The sequence below is a fragment of the Vipera ursinii genome (genome assembly GCF_947247035.1).
Source record: "Vipera ursinii genome assembly, chromosome: 11".
Taxonomy (NCBI): Eukaryota; Metazoa; Chordata; class Lepidosauria; order Squamata; family Viperidae; genus Vipera; species Vipera ursinii.
In genome coordinates, this window is record NC_139524.1 from 10,011,641 (window position 1) to 10,031,653 (window position 20,013).

At 42.0% G+C, this 20,013-nt stretch overlaps 1 protein-coding gene across 1 annotated transcript in view; it reads left to right on the forward strand.

The window, feature by feature from the left end:
- Positions 1-20,013, forward strand: part of AGBL1 (AGBL carboxypeptidase 1) — a gene marked incomplete at both ends in the record, with an annotated part of 348,471 nt that overhangs the window by 85,512 nt on the left and 242,946 nt on the right. Inside the window, one exon of the mRNA XM_083371322.1 lies at positions 609-762. Coding sequence (XP_083227448.1) covers positions 609-762 — 154 coding nt within the window. The remainder of the gene's footprint in view (positions 1-608; positions 763-20,013) is intronic.

The following is a 20,013-nucleotide window of genomic DNA, read 5'->3' on the forward strand; positions in this document are numbered from 1 at the left end:
ACTGTTACATGCCTCATCCATAATTGTGCAGTTTCGTTATTATTATTATTATTATTATTATTATTATTATTATTGTTATTGTTGTTGTTGTTGTTGTTGTTGTTGTTTTTATTATTATTATTATTATTATTATTATTATTATTATTATTATCATCATCATCATCATCATCATCATTATCATCCTTGGTGTTCTCTGATCTTGGTTGTTTTCTTGCAGATGTTTCCTTACTTAAACTAGCTGGCATCATCAATGCTAATAAGAAGTGATCTCTTTGATGAGGTTAGCTAGTTTGGATAATGAAACGTCTGCAAGGAAACAACAAAGCTGAGAGAGCACCAAGGACCCCTCAGAGTATATGTTGTCTTTCTTTCTTTTTCCACTTCTGGTGCTCAGCTATCAGTTGGCTTGCCAACCTGTTTGTAATCCTGAAGTGTAGATAATACAGTTGAAGCACGCCTACTAAGATGGTAGCAGTTTAGTTAGAGGATTTGGGTGGTTGTGGACAGTTAAGGCAAGGTTGATAGTGAGAACCTGACTTAGGTAACCTGACTAGATGGTTTCTTCCAACAGGACATTTTTGTAAATGATTACACTTTCATGTTTGCAGTCTCACCTTGACATCTTGGAGCAAACCAGGAATACAAAGAAAGTCTTCTTCAGGAGCCAGACCCTTTGCCACACTCTAGCAGGAAATCCATGCCCTCTGCTCACCATCACTGCCATGCCTGAATCGGAAAGCAGGGATGACCTGGAGCAGTTCCGTAAGTCATTTCTTTCATTTTGTTCTTATTCTAGCCCGTCTGGATCTTGAGTAACATACAACTGGCTATCTGCATTCAGTAAAACTGTGAGCTGGGTTGAACATAGCTCATCCATTTTCATTGCTGTTGAGAAAAGCTCAGTTTTGAGAGACTCTCTGAAGTTGGGCTTGCGGAAAGAGAAAGGTGTGGATCTGATTCACGTGTTCCATAAGACACTTATCTGGATTGATTGTTGTTCAGTATGCTGTGTGAACCTAGCTTTCGTGGTTTATGGTTTAACTTGTTTATTTAACAGCCATAGTTAAATATCGATGGCTAAATACTAACTATGAATAAGCCATTGGTTCATCTCCTGGTGTGGAACATCTGCATGAAGGACAGTTGTTTCAGGAACAAATGTCCATTCAGTAGCTGCTACTATCGAGTTAAATGTAATTCAGTGTAAGGTATGCATAGTTTTGTTGCAGACTGTTTTTTATTGGGTAATATGGCACAAAAAGACCATGTCTTGTTCAGACTTGCATTGGAGAAAGGCTTAATAATTATCTACATTTTAATATTGTTTTTATGAAATATTACAAAAAGAAGATGCCGTCAAATAGCTTCAGAAAGAATTATCTACATTTTTGTTTCATTGAAGCAACGCAAAGAATTACAGCCTTTGGAACCTTTGATTTATTTCCTTTGACTTTATAGATATTCTCTAATTTGCAGAACAAGGAAATTGTTATGAAAGGTTTATTTTGTATATTTCAAAATGATAAATGCAGCTCAGATTTGCAAAAATGCAATAGAGTGGAAAGGTCTTGATAAAATTAGGAGAGGAAATGTTTTGAAATTAGCCTTTTGCTACTTGACAATTGACCACGTGTACACCAGCTGGTGTTTGGCCATGAAGAGAAGTAGAGATGCTGCTAGCAATTCTGTTTTTTTTTAATTATTATTATTATTATTATTATTATTATTATTATTATTATTATTATTATTATTATTATTTCTTCAATACATTTCAGTTTCTAATGAATAATGTGATTCTTTTTTTCTGCAACTACATCCTTTCATATTTTCTTTCAGAGTTAAGTTTGGTTTCACTCATCGTGCTAAATATGATTTGGATTTCACATAATTTATGAATTTAGCTATTTTGACTTATAAACCTGATCCATACTTTTGCATGCTGTGAAAATTTAGCTAATTAAGATTACTTTTAACATGATATGTGAACTCAGCCTGATTTTGCTCCCTTAGAGAATTATTTGCATGGATACACAATATTTATAGATAACCAAGTTGGGCAAGAATTTAATTGTTCAGCTTGCCTACCTCTGTATGTTTAAATTGCTTGCTTGCCTACTTCTGTATGTTTCTTAAGGTACATTGCCTGTGAATTCATGCAACTGTTGTCCTCACTGTTGATCTAGGGTTTTGGGGTGCAGATCTTAAGGTACATTGCCTGTGAATTCATGCGATTGTTGTCCTCACTGTTGATCTAGGGTTTTGGGGTGCAGATCTTAAGGTACATTGCCTGTGAATTCATGCGACTGTTGTCCTCACTGTTGATCTAGGGTTTTGGGTTGCAGATAAGAAGTAGTATGGGGGCCCATTTCTGGATCCCATATGGCATTATTACCAATGCATATCTGACTTCTATAGTAAGATTACACTCAGACTTAACAGCTATCATGGAGTCACCTATGTGCAAGGTTATCAGCTATATACATTTATTTATTTATTTATTTATTTATTTATTTATTTATTTATGAATGAATGAATGAATGAATGAATGAATGAATGAATGAATGAAGCATTTTTCTTTCTGGAATGAAGGTGAAATTGGTGTCTTTTGTCATGCATACCAACTAGCTGAACTCTCCCTTGGATTTTATTTCATTATATAAGACAACATCCTGTACAGCCTATGGGAGAAGAAGGTACCTGAGAGGTTATTGAATAATCAACAGGGTTCCAATCTCTGCCCTCCAGTTTATTGCTGTTGTTTCTCACCCAAATAGAGGGAAGTGAAAAGTTGAAAAGAAGAAAAGGCAGCACACGAAACAGTGATGGAGTATGGTAGAGACGAGAATGGTTTGCAAAGATACAAATGCATGGGGAAGCGTAGTGCAGAGTGCTAATGCAAACTACCTTTTAAAATGGTTCTAAAAGGATAAGTAACTTCTAAATGGATAAATAAATCAAGTACAAGAGAGAGCATTCAGACAGGCCAAATACAATGTTTTCCCAGAGAACAAGGCAGAAGGTTATCTCAGAGGACAAGAAACCCCAATGAAGGTATAGGATCTGGATTTCTGGAAGTTAATGAAAAATTGCCTCTGGCTGATGAGTTTCTTGGAGTTAATAACTAAGCCTGAGATCCCTCAGTCAGCTCCGTCTAACTTGGTCTGAGTGTATTAAACTATGATTTTTTTTTAATAATGCAAGATTGCTCTTGAAATGTCTAAAGTGTGCCTGGTGGAAGAAAGTCCTGGCTATTTCATCTTACCAATACTGCATACATTTTCAAGACATTGTGAAACTGGTACTGCAGTTCAGGAAGACTTGTGTGTACGGAGATTTTCAATCGCCCAGCTCATGGTTGTCTCAAAGGTGCTTTTCTGAAAGGGAACTGGACTTTCTGCTTCTTCTTTTTTTTTCTCCTTGGAAACATTTCACTTCTTGGAAGCTTCTTGGATGAGAAGTGAAACGTTTTCAAGGAAAAAAAAAACCCATCAAAGTCCAGTTGCCTTTTGGAAAAGCACCTTTGGTTCAGGTAGACTTAGATCAACTGCGGTTTCTCCAGCGGTATACAGAGCAAGCTGCTTAGGCTCTATTGCTAGATGGCTCAGGTGTCCCAGTGGCTTAAAGCAGACATGTCAAACACAAGGCCCGGGGGCCGGATCCAGCCCACGAAGTGGTTTCATGCGGCCCGCGAAGCCATCCTGGAAACAGTGAGAGAACGGCCCCCACTGCCTTGGCCCTGGCCCAGAGACCCTCCTTCTGCCAGAGACCCTCAGATCTGTCCCACTCCTGCCCAGGCCCCCATAGGCGCCCTTCATGCGAACGATGTAGAGCTGGCCACGCTCACCCAGTAGGCCATATGCACTCTAGCCACGCCCACCCAGTAGGCCACGCCCACCCAGGCCACACCCACCCGCCCCCCTGAGGGCAACCGCGATGCTGATGCGGCCCTCAATGCAATTGAGTTTGACACCCCTGACTTAAAGCAAGCATTTCTGAACTGCTTGAGTTTGCCTATTGTTCTACTTAGCTTCTGCAACAATTGCTTAGTCCTTATCACCCACAGAATAGGGGCAAAAGGAGAAACCAGCCATTCTAATATTCAACTCTTACGTAGAAATCTATCAACAAGTGTGTGTTTTATACATCCCAGTACCACAGCCCTTTTCTAACTCCAGAGATGTGGATCAATTCTCACAAGCTACCTGAGCCTGCTTATTAAAATATCATTTTGTTTCTAGAAAAAAAAAGAAGAGCCATTTTAGAATTAAGCTTGGTCTCTCAGATGCTCTTGGGCTGGATAAAAACTGACTTCCCAAAAAATCAACGTGGGTCACTCAACTCCATATCCATTATCTTATGCCCCCTCCGCAATGACCTATTTGGGGACCTGGAAGTCAAGCCAATGCCTGTGAGGGGCTCTTGCTTACAAACAAACAAACAAAAAAAGATCCTAAACAGAACAATTCTTCTATGAAAAGTGTAATGCTTTATTATGCATTGTGCTCAGGCTGCATCTTATAGAAACTGCACTGATGGGAGAAATTAAACTGCCTATGAGCCAAAGACTTAATGATCATGTTAAAAAAAATTGAATGGCTACTGTGTAGCCTGTTGAGTTTAAAACAATGAGGTAACTCATCTGCTTTTCGTAAGTGCTACTGGTGGTACCAAAGGCTTCTGTGTACTTTTTCATATATGTATATTTGTGTAAGTGTGTGTGTGTGTGTGTGTGTGTGTGTGTGTGTGTGTGTGTTTGTTAGGTACAAGCAGTTAGATTCACTTGTCTTGTGAAAGGCTCAAGTCAGCTACTTTGTTGACATCTGCCCATATTACAAGAATCTCCCCAGGCTGTTTGCCTTCCCTTGGAGCAAACAGATAAGGTTTCATGGACCTTGGTGGCGGTGGTGCGGGGTCAGGCTTTTGTCTCTTGTGACTGTGTAAGAACTCAAGGCTAGTTCCCCAATTGACCCCTCATTCTTGCCTGACTGGGAGTTTTCAAAATGGAAACTGTTAGGGGGGAAAAAAACACATTGGTGCACATACATTCAGGTTTTCTATATTTGAAAGAGATCCCACCACCTCCATGAATTTTAATCTTGTCGCATTTGCAAGTGCTCTTCTGAAATTTGGCAACCTCTGTGCTTGAGGAAACCTATTTTTCCCCCAGATGCTTGACAGCAGAAGCTTTTTTAGCTTTCTTCCTGTATTTCATTTTTTCAAAAAAAATAAAAATAAAAACATCAAGCAGTCTGGATTCCATTTGTGAGTAAAAATGTATACTTTGGTTATTTCTTCTCAAAAATGAACAAAACAAAGTTCTCACCAACTCTGGCATTCAACAAACTTCTCACCAAGCCTGTATTCAAAGATGCTGCACAATTGTGTGTTGTACACCTGAAATATAAGGGTCCTACAAAAAGGAGATGACAGGGGTGGGGCCCCAGAGACAGAGACTTTCTGTGGTTGACTCCACCTTGCAGAACAGCCTCCCCCCAGGGATGTTTTTAGCTCTTACCTTGGATCATTGGGATGTGGTGGCTCAGTGGGTTAGGACGCTGAGCTTGTCGATCAGAAGGTCGGCAGTTTGGCGGGTCGAATCCCGAGTGCCACGTAGCAGAGTGAGCGCCTGTTACTCGTCCCAGCTTCTGCCAACCTAGCAGTTCGAAAGCATGTAAAAAATGCAAGTAGAAAAATAGGGACCACTACGGTGGGAAGATAACAGCGTTCTGTGCGCCTTTGGCGTCTAGTCATGCTGGCCACATGACCACGGAGACGTCCTCGGACAAGCGCTGGCTCTTCGGCTTTGAAACGGAGATGAGCACCGGCCCCTAGAGTCGAAAACGACTAGCACGCATGTGCGGGGGAACCTTTACCTTTACTTTTACCTTGGATCATTTCAGATGACTATTAATCAGAACCTTCTGAAGGTCCTTCGATGGTTATCACTGCACTGCTTAGATTGGGTTGATGCCTACAGTTGTCTTATGGTTTTTTTTCTTCTATTTTCCTTTTTGTTAGGCTTTTCATGTTGCTATTGTTATAGATTTAAAATGTTATGTTTTATGGCTTATTTATATGGGTAACTGCCATGAGTCTCTTCAGGCTCAATAAAACAAACTTTGATTCAGTATTTTTAAACAAAGCTAGATATTGAGGGATGCCAGAATTGTAATAGCTAAGCTTCGTAAGCTCTTTGCCTGGAAGGAAGAACTCCATAGTTTTCTTTACCATTTGGATTTCATTAAACATCAAGTAAGGTCTACCCCTGGTATGAAAAATTATCAGGACATGGGATAATTCTAGGAAAAACCAGATAAACAAGGATAAAGATGTCCTTAAGTCAAGCTTGACTCCTCATAACTACATGGAGACCTTCATTCAGTGTTCTTGGCAGCAACATAGAAGCAATTTGCCATCACCTTCTTCCTGCGTGTGTATTTTTTCACTTTTCACTTGAGCCAAAAGCTAACCTGGGCTGACCCAGCTTAGCTTCAGAGATCAATCGAAGCAAGCTATCTTCTCAAAATACAAAGCTGGTTACCTTTCCAACCATTCTGCTCAAGGCATTTAACAGCATCCACAAATGAATTAGATGGAATGGAAGGATAATCCTTTTTATATCCAAGTCCTGCAGTTTTCATATGAGAAACTTGTTTAGGAAACCAAAGACTACGGGATGTGCAGGGGCATAACCACAGGGATGTTATTCATAGGTGCGAGGGAGAGTCTCAGTTAAGAATCAGTGCATGTAAGGGTATGTAGGGATGACCTTAAGAGACAGGAGGAAGAACCACAGACTACAGAATCACACGCAAAGGGTATCTCAGTCCACAAAAGGAGGGAGGGCTTAGGAGGTGCTTCAGATGGGAGCTCCAAAGCTTTCTGAAGAGTAAAAGGAAATGAAGGGAGAAATACTTTCAAACTTGCAAGATTCTGTTGATGTTGTGTTGCATTATTGTGCTTCTTGACTGGAGTACCTCAAAGGGCTGACAGTGAATCAAGCCTTCCTTCCTTCCTTCCTTCCTTCCTTCCTTCCTTCCTTCCTTCCTTCCTTCCTTCCTTCCTTCCTTCCTTCCTTCCTTCCTTCTCCTCCTCCTCCTCCTCCTCCTCCTCCTCCTCCTCCTCCTCCTCCTCCTCCTCCTCCTCCTTTATTTTTTATTTTAATCCCATTTATATCCCGTCCTTCTCCGAAGACTCAGGGCGGCTTACAATTTAAGCACAAACCAATGTGCTTAGCAGTAGCCTTCATTCTATGTATATGCCTGCTTATTAGGGCTTTCACACACCCCCAAGCGGCATTATTACAAAGTCAGCTTAATTGCCCCCAACAATCTGGGTCCTCATTTTACCTACCTCGGAAGGATGGAAGGCTGAGTCAACCTTGAGCCTGGTAGGACTCGAACCTGCACTAATTGCAGGCAGCTGGTGTTACTTAAGGAGGCATTAGCCCACTGCGCCACCAAGGCTCCTCCTCCTCCTCCTCCTCCTCCATTAGAAAATTATGCTAACTTGAATGAATAGTAGTGTCTTGATGGATTTACAAGTTTTACATGTGGTCCATGGTCAGTGGGTTTAACCTCCCCTCAATGAAATAAAATCATATCCCTCCTAGAAAATGTCACAATATATTAATGGAAATGGCAAAATGGAAATGGCAAACTCAGCATGGTAGCTTTCCAGCAAAGTCCATTTCTTCCGTTGCCTGGGTTGCTTGATCCACGTTTGGAAGGGGAAGAAGGCGCTGCTCTTTCCAGCTGCTTTGCTGGGCCCTTCCCAATTAACGGCACCCGCAGAGGAATGAGAAAGTGGAGCAGTGAGCAATGGCCGTTTTTGCAGGGCACTGTGAACTAATGATTGTGTGTGGAAAAAAAATGTACACAGTTTAATTAAGCACATTGATTAAATCAATATGTTTCAAACAGCTTAGCACTCCAATCAGCTTAATCTCATTAAATGTAATTTGGGCCTCGATAATTGATTAATAATGCATTAGGCTTTATGAATTATTGACTCCTGAGTTATTATAACTATGCTTTCTCCCTGCATGACAGGCATGGCTGCATGTTAATTATGAAGAGCGCCTTACTCTTCCCCTTTCTTTTATTGAAACTTTTGGAGGAAGAAATGGTGGATCAGAGGCCGGAGTAGGAAATATATAAGATTATGACCTGTTTGGGAAGTTGTTCCATTGAGTAAATATGTAGTTAATATGTAGCATGTGTCAGGGGCAAGAAACCAGGATGGAGTTCAAAAGGACTGTGATCTTATTCTATGCTACCCATACATAAGAATCTGATCTCCTAATAGTCAAGACACATTGGCGCCAGACAAGTGTCAACAGACTTAAAGGGGGCTGGACCTAGGTCTCTTACAGGGGTGTTGAGACTCCAAACTGATGATGCATTTGACCCCACCCTTGTGGTCAGTCTGGGCATCTCCTACAACATGCAGGGAATAACCACTGTACAATTGTGATGCTCTTCTATGATGGACCAAGGAGTTGTTAATATCCTGACATGCCTTCTATTGAATGATGGTCATTCCGTGGTTTTGTGCTAATGAGTTCCACCAAGTAAAAGTGTGCAAAGAGATACTTGACTACACATACAGCAGGGCTGGGTGCCACATCTAGTGATTAGGGCACATACTTTATAACGAACTGCCCCAACTCAAATCTCTTGGTCTGGGATAAAATAACTGTATTTCTGATATGTTTAATGCTGCCCAGACTCACTTGATAGTGGGATGGGTGGCAGATAAATTTAATAAATGAATAAATAGAAATTAAACGTATTTTAGGGTTCCCCCCCCACTTTTTAAAAAACAAACCCTCAGCTATTCCTAAATTGGAGGAAGAGCAGCCCATTCCAACCCAGTGATGCCCTCGATGTGATGTCCTGTTGCCTGGAGGCAGTTCGGGTCTGGATGGGGAGGAACAGGCTTCGACTTAATCCTGAGAAGACTGAGTGGTTGTACATACCGACATCTCGGGTAATCCAGCCTATTCCATCTTTAACTATGGGGGGTGAGGTGTTTCCCCCCCGTAGATAGGGCTTGCAACTTGGACGTCCTCCTTGACTCACAGTTGAGTTTGGAAGATCACATAGGAGCTGTGGCCAGGGGGGCTTTTGCCCAGGTTCGCCTGGTGTGCCAGTTGAGGCCCTATCTGGACCGAGATGCCCTACGTACAGTCACTCATGCACTCGTGACCTCTCAAATAGACTACTGCAATGCTCTCTACATGGGGCTGCCCTTGAGGACCACTCGGAGGCTTCAGCTGGTGCAGAATGTGGCCGCGCGAGTTGTGATGGGGGTCTCCCAATACTCCCATGTAACACCTCTTGTCCGCGAGCTGCATTGGCTTCCAGTTGTCTTCTGGGTGAGATTCAAGGTGCTGGTGATGACCTATAAAGCCCTAAATGGCATGGGTCTGGACTATCTTCGGGAGCACCTGCTGCCAGCATCAATTTCCCATTGCCCCGTGCGCTCCCACAGAGAGGGTCTCCTCAGTGTGCCATCGGTTAGGGAGTGCCGGCTGGCAGCCCCCAGGGGGAGAGCATTCTCTGTGGGTGCGCCTGCCCTCTGGAATCAGCTGCCTGTGGAGCTCCGCATGGCTCCTGACCTTCACTCTTTTCGCCGTGACCTGAAAACCTGGTTATTCGAGCTTGCTGGCCTGGACTGAGGGATTGGGGTTTTAAATTCATAATTTAATTTATTTCGTTTGGGGCTAAATTTAATTTAATTTATTTTTAACTTTTGTATGTTATATTTTAATTGCCCTGTACACCTCCCTGAGTCCCTCGGGAGAAGGGCGGTATATAAATCTAATAAACAAACAAACAAACAAATAAATAAATAAATAAATTCCCTTTGGAGATGATGTTAATCAGGGTCCTTACTCACTGCAGTCCTTGATAGAGTAGATTTCCTCATCTCTATTTGTAGTAAGGACCGCTATCTTTGCTAAGCTGTCTTTCAAACTATAGGTGCAGTTGAGGCGATTCCTTCGTGGTTGAGTTAGAAATGGATGAGCGAGAGTTATGGTCTAGTTTTGCTTCCATGCCCCAGTCTTAGAAATAAATTATAAGGATGCAGTGCAGGCACCCCACATCCGCTGCTCTGCAAGAACTAATTTCCTGTGCTTCTCAGAATGGGTGGGAACCAATCTGATTTCCCAACCAAGGAGACCTTCAAATACCCAGTGCATCCTGGGCTTCCAATCACAAATGTCTGTCTTGTAGAAGGGTGAAATATGGCACTCAAGTGGGAGTAAACTCCTTCTCCTTCTAAATAGTGAAAGGGCTTTGAATGGTCCCAGACCGTGGCATGAATCAAATGCACAGATTGCACAGAGTTCTGCATTTCCTGAGGTTTAGCAGTAAATCCCCGTCACTTCTCCATTGCTAGGCAGGCATAATTGAAAAGGTCAGATGGTGTCACGTTTAAGTAAGAACTGTCTAGGCACCCAAGCTGAACCAGAGAGAACGTCTTGCCGGGCCATAAGTGGCTGATAGGCCGTATTTTCTACACTGTTATCTGAATCAAGAGGCAGTTGATTACCCAAACTAAATAACACCATCAGTGCTAAACATAATGAAACATCTGTAAGAAAATCACCAAGTTCAGAGAGCATCGAGGACCACACAGTTGAACACTGAGGTTCAAATATTCTCTGCTATTGGTAGGTTATCTCTCCTTTTCTTCTCCAGACAGAAAACTGAAGATGCTCTAAGTGTGGCATGTTGCTTTTCTCTTTTACTCAAAAAGAGTTATCCTACTTGTGACCACTGACTAGGATGCTCCTGGAGAAGACAGGAAAACAAAACCTACCTGCTCAGTAAAGAAAGAATACTTAGTAAATGTGGAGTAGTGAACTGACAAAAGGGGGTAATCAAGAGGAGCTAGTTAAGTAGCCTTCAAGTTGTAGTCTTCTAGTACAGGGGTCTTCAAACGTGGCCCTTTTATGACTTGTGGTCTTTAACTCCCAGAATTCCTCAGCCAGGAATTGTTCTAGTAGTTGAATGGAGAAACTGCATGTGCATTAGAGCTCAATCTCCCTTAAGTCACACCCCGATATCTTTAATAGTTCAGGCGCAACCACAGAACTCTTTTAGTGATTTGAGATCAATCACACCCAGCCCAACTTATCTTGTATAAACCTTGTGTGGAGGGCAATGAGACAGGTACCTAATTACACCACTTTGAGGTACTTACCGAAAAGGCAGGGTCTAATTAACATAAGAAATAGAACATTATAGTGGAGATGAAAACATTATTGGACCACACTGTAGCAATGTCACGAGGGTGGAAACTTTTCTCCCTTCCCTTAGTAAGTAGCATTTCCTTTATGAACAATTTTCAATTGCTTTGAGTCAAAATTCAGCAAGAAATAAAACAGCTTCATTCATGGGGTGAAAAATCTTTCAACCACAAGCAGCTCAGAATCATTAGTAATTGGGTGGCCTATAAATTATATTATGAATGAATGAATGAAAATGAATGAATGAATGAGGGAGCTTCAGTGCCATTGCTCCTTTGCTCCCAACTCAACCTATTTTGCAACACCTAAAGCCCTCTGTCTCCAAATGCTTCAAAATGAGAGCACAATTACCTTCCATATTTTGGGAAAAACTTCCACTAAAACACTCGTACAAACAGTCACTTAGACCACCCCCAATTCCCTGAAGAAAGAAAACCTAAGATATTTTTGAAACTCCTTTCCAAATCTCAAGTACGAGTAGAGTAGAGTGGAGTGGAGTGGAGTGGAGTGGAGTGGAGTAGAATAGAGTAGAGTAGAGTAGAGTAGAGTAGAGTAGAGTAGAGTAGAGTAGAGTGGAGTGGGGAGTGGAGTGGAGTGGAGTGGAGTGGAGTGGAGTGGAATGGAATGGAATGGAATAGAATAGAATAGAATAGAATAGAATAGAATAGAATAGAATAGAATAGAATAGAATAGAATAGAATAGAATAGAATAGAATAGAATAGAATAGAATAGAATAGAGCTGGAAGGGACCTTGGAGGTCTTCTAGTCCAACCCCCTGCTCAACCAGGAGAACCTCTACCAAGTGACTATCTAGCCTCTTTTTAAAAATCTCCAGTGATGGATTGCCCCTGATTTCTGGAAGCAAGCTGTTCCACTGGTTGATTGTCCTCACTGTCAGGAAATTTCTCCTTAATCCCAGGATGCTTCTCTCTTTGATCAATTTCCAACCATTGTTTTTCATCCTTCCCTCTGGTGCTTTGGTGAATAACATGACCCCCTCTTCCTTGTGACAGCCCCTCAAATACTGGAATACTGCTATCATGTCACCCATATTCCTTCTTTTCTTGAGACTGGCCAAACCCAAGTCCTGCAGTACACCAAGAAGCTTTGCCCATTTTGCTTCATATGTCACCAGCCACAGCCTTTGCTTCCTCCCCAAAGACCACCTGAGGTTTGTCCACCCCTGCCATAAAAAACAGAAATTGTGCCATCAGTTTGTTTTGTTGTTGACACATGAACCAAACTGGGCTGGTTGTTTTCCTATTTCTCCTCCCCAACGTACCTCTTTTCCTCTAGAAAAATGCTTTGAATTTGTTTCGAGTCTGCAGTTAAGTTAATTTTTTTTTACCTGACTTTGAACATTCAATATTTGCCTCTCTGTTTTTGTACGCCAACTGGATTCCTGAAATGCAGCACCTACTTCTCTTTCAGTTGCACACAGTAGAAAGAAAAGAAAGGATAAAAAAAAGAGAGAGAAAGAAATGGCTGCACCATTGTGTTCAAAAGAACAGATGAACATCTGCTTTGTTCCTTAATAGCTGTTACAAGCATCTCCCTTTTTCGTCCCACTTTGTAGCCCTTGAAACAAAATGTTTGTCTCAAATGAGAATGAAAACATCTGAAACTGGGCTTCGACGTGAATATTAATTGTGTGAAGCTAGACTGTGAAAAATGTAGGAAGCCTTTTTTCTTTTGCCTCTTCAAATAAGCAGCCAGGAGCAGCCACATTCCCTGGGCAAAAATAATTTTAAAAATCCAAGTCGTTTTTTTCATTATTATCATTTTGAAGATGTTATGATGAAAGTTTTCTGAGTACAGTAAGAAAAGTGCACAGACTCACAAGCTAAAAGATCTGATGTAAAAAAAGTGTGGGTCTCTATCACAAAGATAGGGGGGCATATTAAGGCTCTAATTTTTCTTATTGCTGTTCTATCCAACATGGACAGCTGTTTCTTTCTTTTTCTTTTCTAAATCCCCTAGAGCCAGGGAATTTGCACCATCAACATTCAGGAGCGATTTTCACTTTTAAAAAACTAATAAAATAGCTTTATAGGCTTCCCTAGACTTAAGATGCCTAATTCAGTTATTTCTAAATAAATCCTCCTCTCCCCACTTCAAAAAAAAAGTGGTCCAAACACCCAGCTTCATCTGTGATAATTCCTCCTCTTGCTGCTTTCAAAAAACAATGTGAAAAATAGACTTAGAAAAACATAAGCTCCTTGGCTGCAGAATACTAATCTGCCCTTGTTATATACATTACATTTTGAGTTGCCATATTGACTATTGCTCACAGTCTGGATTGGAAGCCAGTTTGCATAGACGACGAAAAACAAACTCACAAACTGAAGGGCAGTTCAATAAACAGAGGACTGCAAAACATTGGTTTTGCTAGTGGAATGGCGACCAAAGGAGATAAGATGGATCTTATTTTCCTTTTGCCATGCCAATGGATTTTCCTATAGCAGACATAACACAAGGCCCGGGGGCCAGATCTGGCCCGCGAAGTGGTTTCATGCGGCCCGCGAAGCCATCCTGGAAACAGTGAGGGAACGGCCCCCACTGCCTTGGCCCTGGCCCAGAGACCCTCCTTCTGCCAGAGACCCTCAGATCTGTCCCACTCCTGCCCAGGCCCCCATAGGCACCCTTGATGTCAACGATGTAGAGCTGGCCATGCCCACCCAGTAGGCCATACGCACTAGCCACGCCCACCCAGTAGGCCATGCCCACCCAGGCCATACCCACTTGGCTCCTTGAGGGCAACCACAATGCTGATGCGGCCCTCAATGAAATTGAGTTTGACACCCCTCCCCTATAGCAACAGCACTTAGACTTATATACCGCTTCACAGTGCTTTACAGCCCTCTCTAAGCAGTTTGAAGAGTCAGCATGTTGCCCCAACAATCTGGGCCCTCATTTTACCCACCTCAGAAGGAAGGAAGGTTGGGTCATCCTTGAGCCGGTGAGGATTGAACTGCCAAACTGTAGTTAGCTGGCAGTCAGCAGAAGTAGCCTGCAGTACTGCATCCTAACCACTGCACCACCACGGCTCTATGGGGTCTTCTCTATCCTGATTGCAATCTATATCTATATCAGCAGTATTAACCTAAAGAAATTGATGAGCTATTTACTTACATATCCTACAGGCATAGCCATTACATTATTCCTTTTTGGAGAAAGCAATGCTATACACAGCTGCTCATATTTTAAGAAAGCTAATCTGGCTTCTTGTACACATGAAAATGAAGAGGACAGAAAGATCACGTCCTGAAGATCTTTGCCACATCCCAACTTGTCCTGATTGCAATCTATATCAGCAGTACTAACTTAGAGGGATGGATAGCAATGGCACTTAAACTGTATGTGCTACCCTATAGTGCTTTACATAGTACTCTCTGGGTGGTTTACAATGTCCGCCCCTTGCGCCCAACAATTTGGGCTCTCATTTTACCAACCTTGGAAGGGTGGAAGGCTGAGTTAACCCTGAGGATTGAACTCCCAACTGCCTTCTAACCCCTGCACCACCAGGGCTCTACTCAGTGGTGAGATTCAGCCAGTTCGCACCACTTCAGCAGAACCGGTAGCTAATTTTTTGTTGCCCAGGCCCAGAATGGAGTTCTGGAAGTGGCATCCACACGGAGAACCAGTTGTTCACATATTTGAATCCCACCACTGGCTCTACTGTATCTACCGTATATATTTACATATCCTACATGCAAGAATGAGCTAGAACCATCAGCTTGAAAAGCACTAATGGAGACATTGTACTTCTGGCAAGCCACATTGGAAAGATCAAGCTAGGATGGTTGTGTAAACCCAGCCAATTGTGGTTTTATTTTTTTTATTTTTTTATTTTATTTAGATTTATATACCGCCCTTTCCCGAAGGACTCAGGGCGGTTTACAGGGCATTTAAAAAACAGTCAATACAAACGTTAAAACAAATTAAAAGATCTATAACAATGAAACAATCCATGCCTCAATTCATGAGTCACAAGTCTTCATGTGTGCTGCGTGATGTATCAAGGGAAGCAAGAAATGGCACTGTTCTTTGATTGTCCTTCCCCTATCTTTTAAATATCCATTAACGGACCCTCCGTAATTGGGTTTCAAAACAGGCAAGGCTTGCTCTGGATCTTGACTCCATTTCCTAGAAGTAACACCTTCTCACTAACACTTTGCAAAATAATATCTATCAAATCACTAGTGCGTTTAGAATCTTAATTTGCTCTATCGGTTACAATTGTTATGCTACTTAGTTGTGTATGTGTGTGTGTGTGTGTGTGTGTGTGTGTGTGTGTGTGAAATGTAATCTCCTTGATAATTCATAATTGTTTTATAAGCCTTTGTCTCATTCCCCCCCCCACCTCTTTTGTATTTTTCTTCATCAAATTTATTTAACTAACTGTAGTGGGGAAGAAGAAGCTGAGCTTGTCCAGGATGCTGCTGTTGGATTTTGTTTTTATTTTATTTTTCTAACAAACCTCTAGATGCAAAAAAAAAAAAAAAGGTGGCTCCAAACACTGGATGATTTCAAGCATTCTGTCTTACCCAGCAGCATTGCATTATGACCTTCTGTGACTAAGATGTAGGATTCTTTCCTGTGGCTTGATGCAATTTAGCACATGTTGAATTTGGTTGATGAAAAGTTGGAAAGATTGTGCAGCCTTTTTCAGAAGGTGAAGAGAATAATGCGGACTCACGAGGTTTGGTCATTCTTGCTTCTCTGCCTACTTGGAGAGACACTGATTCTCCTGAAAAAAACAAGGCTATATAGAAGATTTCCGTTGGATCTCTACTTCGCCGCAGGATAACATGGGATTGCAGTGTGTTGTGTTCTGTGAATCCTGGTTGAATCTTTTTTTTTTTATTGAAAAGTTTTTCAATACATTTTATCTTTAACAACCCCTCCCCACCCACCTCCCCCTCCCAACCCTACCCAACCCTCCCCCCTCCCCTTCCCCCCTCCCCGTCCCCGACTTCCCAGAGCTAAATACAAGGTATAAAAGTAAAAACAATCATAAACAACCATATGCTAACAACAATAAACTATTAGGTCTATCACACTTTAGCTCTTATAAAATGACTACAAGCAATACAAATATCACATCAATACTTATTCAAATGCTAAATGAAACTTTTTAGTCCCATATTTATTCTGGATGTAATCAATCCATTTTAATCCTGGTTGAATCTTGACTTCATTCAGTAAATCTGAAGATGGTTTCCAGCCATTGCCAAGCCAACAGAGATGGAAGGCTTTCTTGTACTGCCATTTAGCATTTAGGAATGTAAATATTGGGGATATGGCTTGGTGCTGTTTGAGCTCGGCTGTTTTCTTGCAGACCTTTCCTTTCCAAAGTACGTAACATCATTAGTGCAAGCAAGATCAGAGAGCACCAAGGACCCCACAGGATATATTGTGTGACTCTTGTGTTCCTTTAATGTTCTCCTAATATGCCTGTGAACAATGGCAACTCATGAAGTAGTTTGGTTCTCCCTGGGCTGTTAGCATATATTGAGATTTTTTTTTGAGGGGGGGGATTCCTTTGAGTCAATGTGAACTCCTGGAAACTGCCTGCAGTTTTTATTTTATTTATTTATTTATTTCGATTTATATACCGCCCTTTTCCTGAGGGACTCAGGGCGGTTTACAGGGCAAATTAAAACAGTACAATATATACATGTTAAAATTAAATTAAATTAAATAGCCCCCAAATAATTAAAAATTAAAACCTTAACCCAAAACCCTCAGTCCAGGCCGGCAAGCTCAAATAGCCAAGTTTTTAGGTCCCGGCAAAACAAGCGAAGGTCGGGGGTCATCCGGAGGTCCACAGGCAGCTGATTCCAAAGGGCAGGTGTGCCCACCGAGAACGCTCTCCCCCTGGGGGCCGCCAGCCGGCACTCCCTGACCGGCGGCACCCTGAGGAGGCCCTCCCTGTGGGAGTGCACAGGACGATGGGAAGTTGATGCTGGCAGCAGGTGTTCCCGAAGATAGTCCAGACCCATGCCATTTAGAGCTCTATAGGTCATCACCAGCACCTTGAATCTCACCCGGAGGGCAACTGGAAGCCAATGCAGCTCGCGGAGAAGAGGCGTTACATGGGAGTATCGGGAAACCCCCATCACAACTCGCGCGGCCGCATTCTGCACCAGCTGAAGCCTGGCACAATTTTGGAAGTGGTTTGCCGCTATCAGATTCTTAGGGCTTAGAAGTTTTTTTCTAAGCATTTTGATTAGGTCAGAGACACCTACTGGCTTTGTGCCTAATATGGAACTAGAACTTCCCATCTCCCGGTGTCTAGCCTGGTTCCTTAACCACTACACACACTAAACTGGCTGTCAGCGTATTTGTAGCTTTGTCAACATTTGAACTGGTGGCACACAAAGTCTTATTTTCCTTTTAAACTAGACAAGGATTGAGGCCAACTCTCTCCACTTCATATTGTTCACAGTAAACTCTCCAGTTGCAAAAGCTGTTAAATTGTTTCCCTAGCTTCCCAAATTGCACAAAGTTTGATATTCAGTTCAGCCTATGCCTGAACTGCAGAGAAAAGTTTGAATGGAATACATTGATCTCATGCTATTATTAACCACCAAGTTCTCCCCCTCTGTATTCCTCTTCCCATAAAAAGCCTGCTGATCTTTTGAAAGGAAAAAAAAGTTGCTTTTCATAATGGGGCTAAAACTATTCAATCTAGTTTTTGACAGAGATTTATCTTCCCTTCCTACACGTACCTTTTTTAAAGCGATTTGAAGCCTGTAGTGGGATGTAAGTCATGCACCTCCTGCTTGGAATCCAAGTATAAAAAGTTTCCCTAAAAATGAAGAACAAAAAAAGAAGAGAGAACTTCACAGAATATATAAGGCATTCATTATTTTTTTATGTCATTAACATTGACAAATGTATTCTTTTAGTTAAATGAATAGCATTTTTAATTTAAAGGGCTTTTTGATGTCTTCTGATGTAAGTATGAGAAAAAAAATGGATTGAAAAAAATAGCACTATGTAGATACCAATGGCTTTCTGTCCAGGAGGAAGTGGAATTTAACAGAATGACAGTATTTGAAGGGACCTTGGAGGTCTTCTAGTCCAACCCACTGCTCAAGCAATGGTTGTCCAATCTCTTCTTAAAAACCTCCAATGTTGGAGCATTCACAACTTCTGGAAGCAAGTTGAATTTGATGCTTCCTTATTCTGATGTGCCAAGCTGCATAACTAAAGTAGATGTTGTTGTTAGCTGCGAAGTCGTGTCCGACCCATCGCGACCCTATGGACAACATTCCTCCAGGCCTTCCTGTCCTCTACCATCTTCTGGAGTCCATTTAAGCTCACGCCTACTGCTTCAGTGACTCCATCCAGCCACCTCATTCTCTGTCGTCCCCTTCTTCTATTGCCCTCGATCTTTCCCAGCATTAGGCTCTTCTCCAGGGAGTCCTTCCTTCTCATTAGGTGGCCAAAGTATTTGAGTTTTAGCTTCAGGATCTGGCCTTCTAAAGAGCAGTCAGGGTTGATCTCCTCTAGGACTGACCGGTTTGATCGCCTTGCAGCCCAAGGGACTCACAGGAGTCTTCTCCAGCACCATAGTTCAAAGGCCTCAATTCTTTGGCGCTCAGCCTTTCTTATGGTCCAACTTTCACTGCCATACATTGCAACTGGGAAGACCATAGCCTTGACTATACACACTTTTGTTGACAGGGTGATGTCTCTGCTTTTTAGTGTGCTGTCTAGATTTGCCATGGCTTTCCTCCCCAGGAGCAAGCGTCTTTTAATTTCTTGGCTACAGTCCCCATCTGCAGTGATCTTGGAGCCCAGGAAAATAAAATCTGTCACTACCTCCATTTCTTCCCCATCTATTTGCCAGGAATTGAGAGGGCCGGATGCCATGATCTTGGTTTTCTTAATGTTAAGTTTCAACCCAAGTTTTGCACTCTCCTTCTTCACCCGCAACAAGAGGCTCTTTAGTTCTTCTTCACTTTCTGCCATTAGAGTGGTATCATCTGCGTATCTTAGGTTGTTGATATTTCTTCCGGCAATCTTAATTCCAACTTTTGATTCATCTAGCCCTGCCTTTCTCATGATGTGCTCTGCATATAAGTTAAATAGGCAGGGCGACAGTATACAGCCAACCAATCAGTGGTTCCGTGTCCAGTTCTCACTGTTGCTTCTTGGCCCACATATAGGTTTCTCAAGAGATAAATAAGATGATCTGGTACTCCCATCTCTTTAAGAACTTGCCACAGTTTGTTATGATCCACACAATCAAAGGCTTTAGCATAGTCAATGAAGCAGAAGTAGATGTTTTTCTGGAACTCCCTAGCTTTCTCCATGCTTGGGTTTGGATAGTCTAAAGAAAAGAAGAAATAGGGGAGACATGATAGCAGCATTCTAGTATTTAAGAGGTTGCCACAAAGAAGAGGGGGTCACTTTGTTCACCAGAGCACCAGAGGGAAGGACGAGAAACAATGTTTGCAAACTGATCAAAGAGAGAAGCAACCTGGAATTAAAGAGAAACTTCCTGACAGTGAGGACAATCAACCAGTGGAACAGCTTGCCTCCAGAAATTGTGGGCGTTCCATCACTGGAGATTTTTAAGAAGAGACTGGACATTCACCTGTCTGAGATGGTATAGGTTCTCCTGCTTGAGCAGGGGCTGGACTAGAAGACCTCCAAGGTCCCTTACAGCTTTATTCTATTCAATCCAAATTTTGATCACTTGACCAGAGGGATGCTAATATGCTTGTAAAGGAAGAAC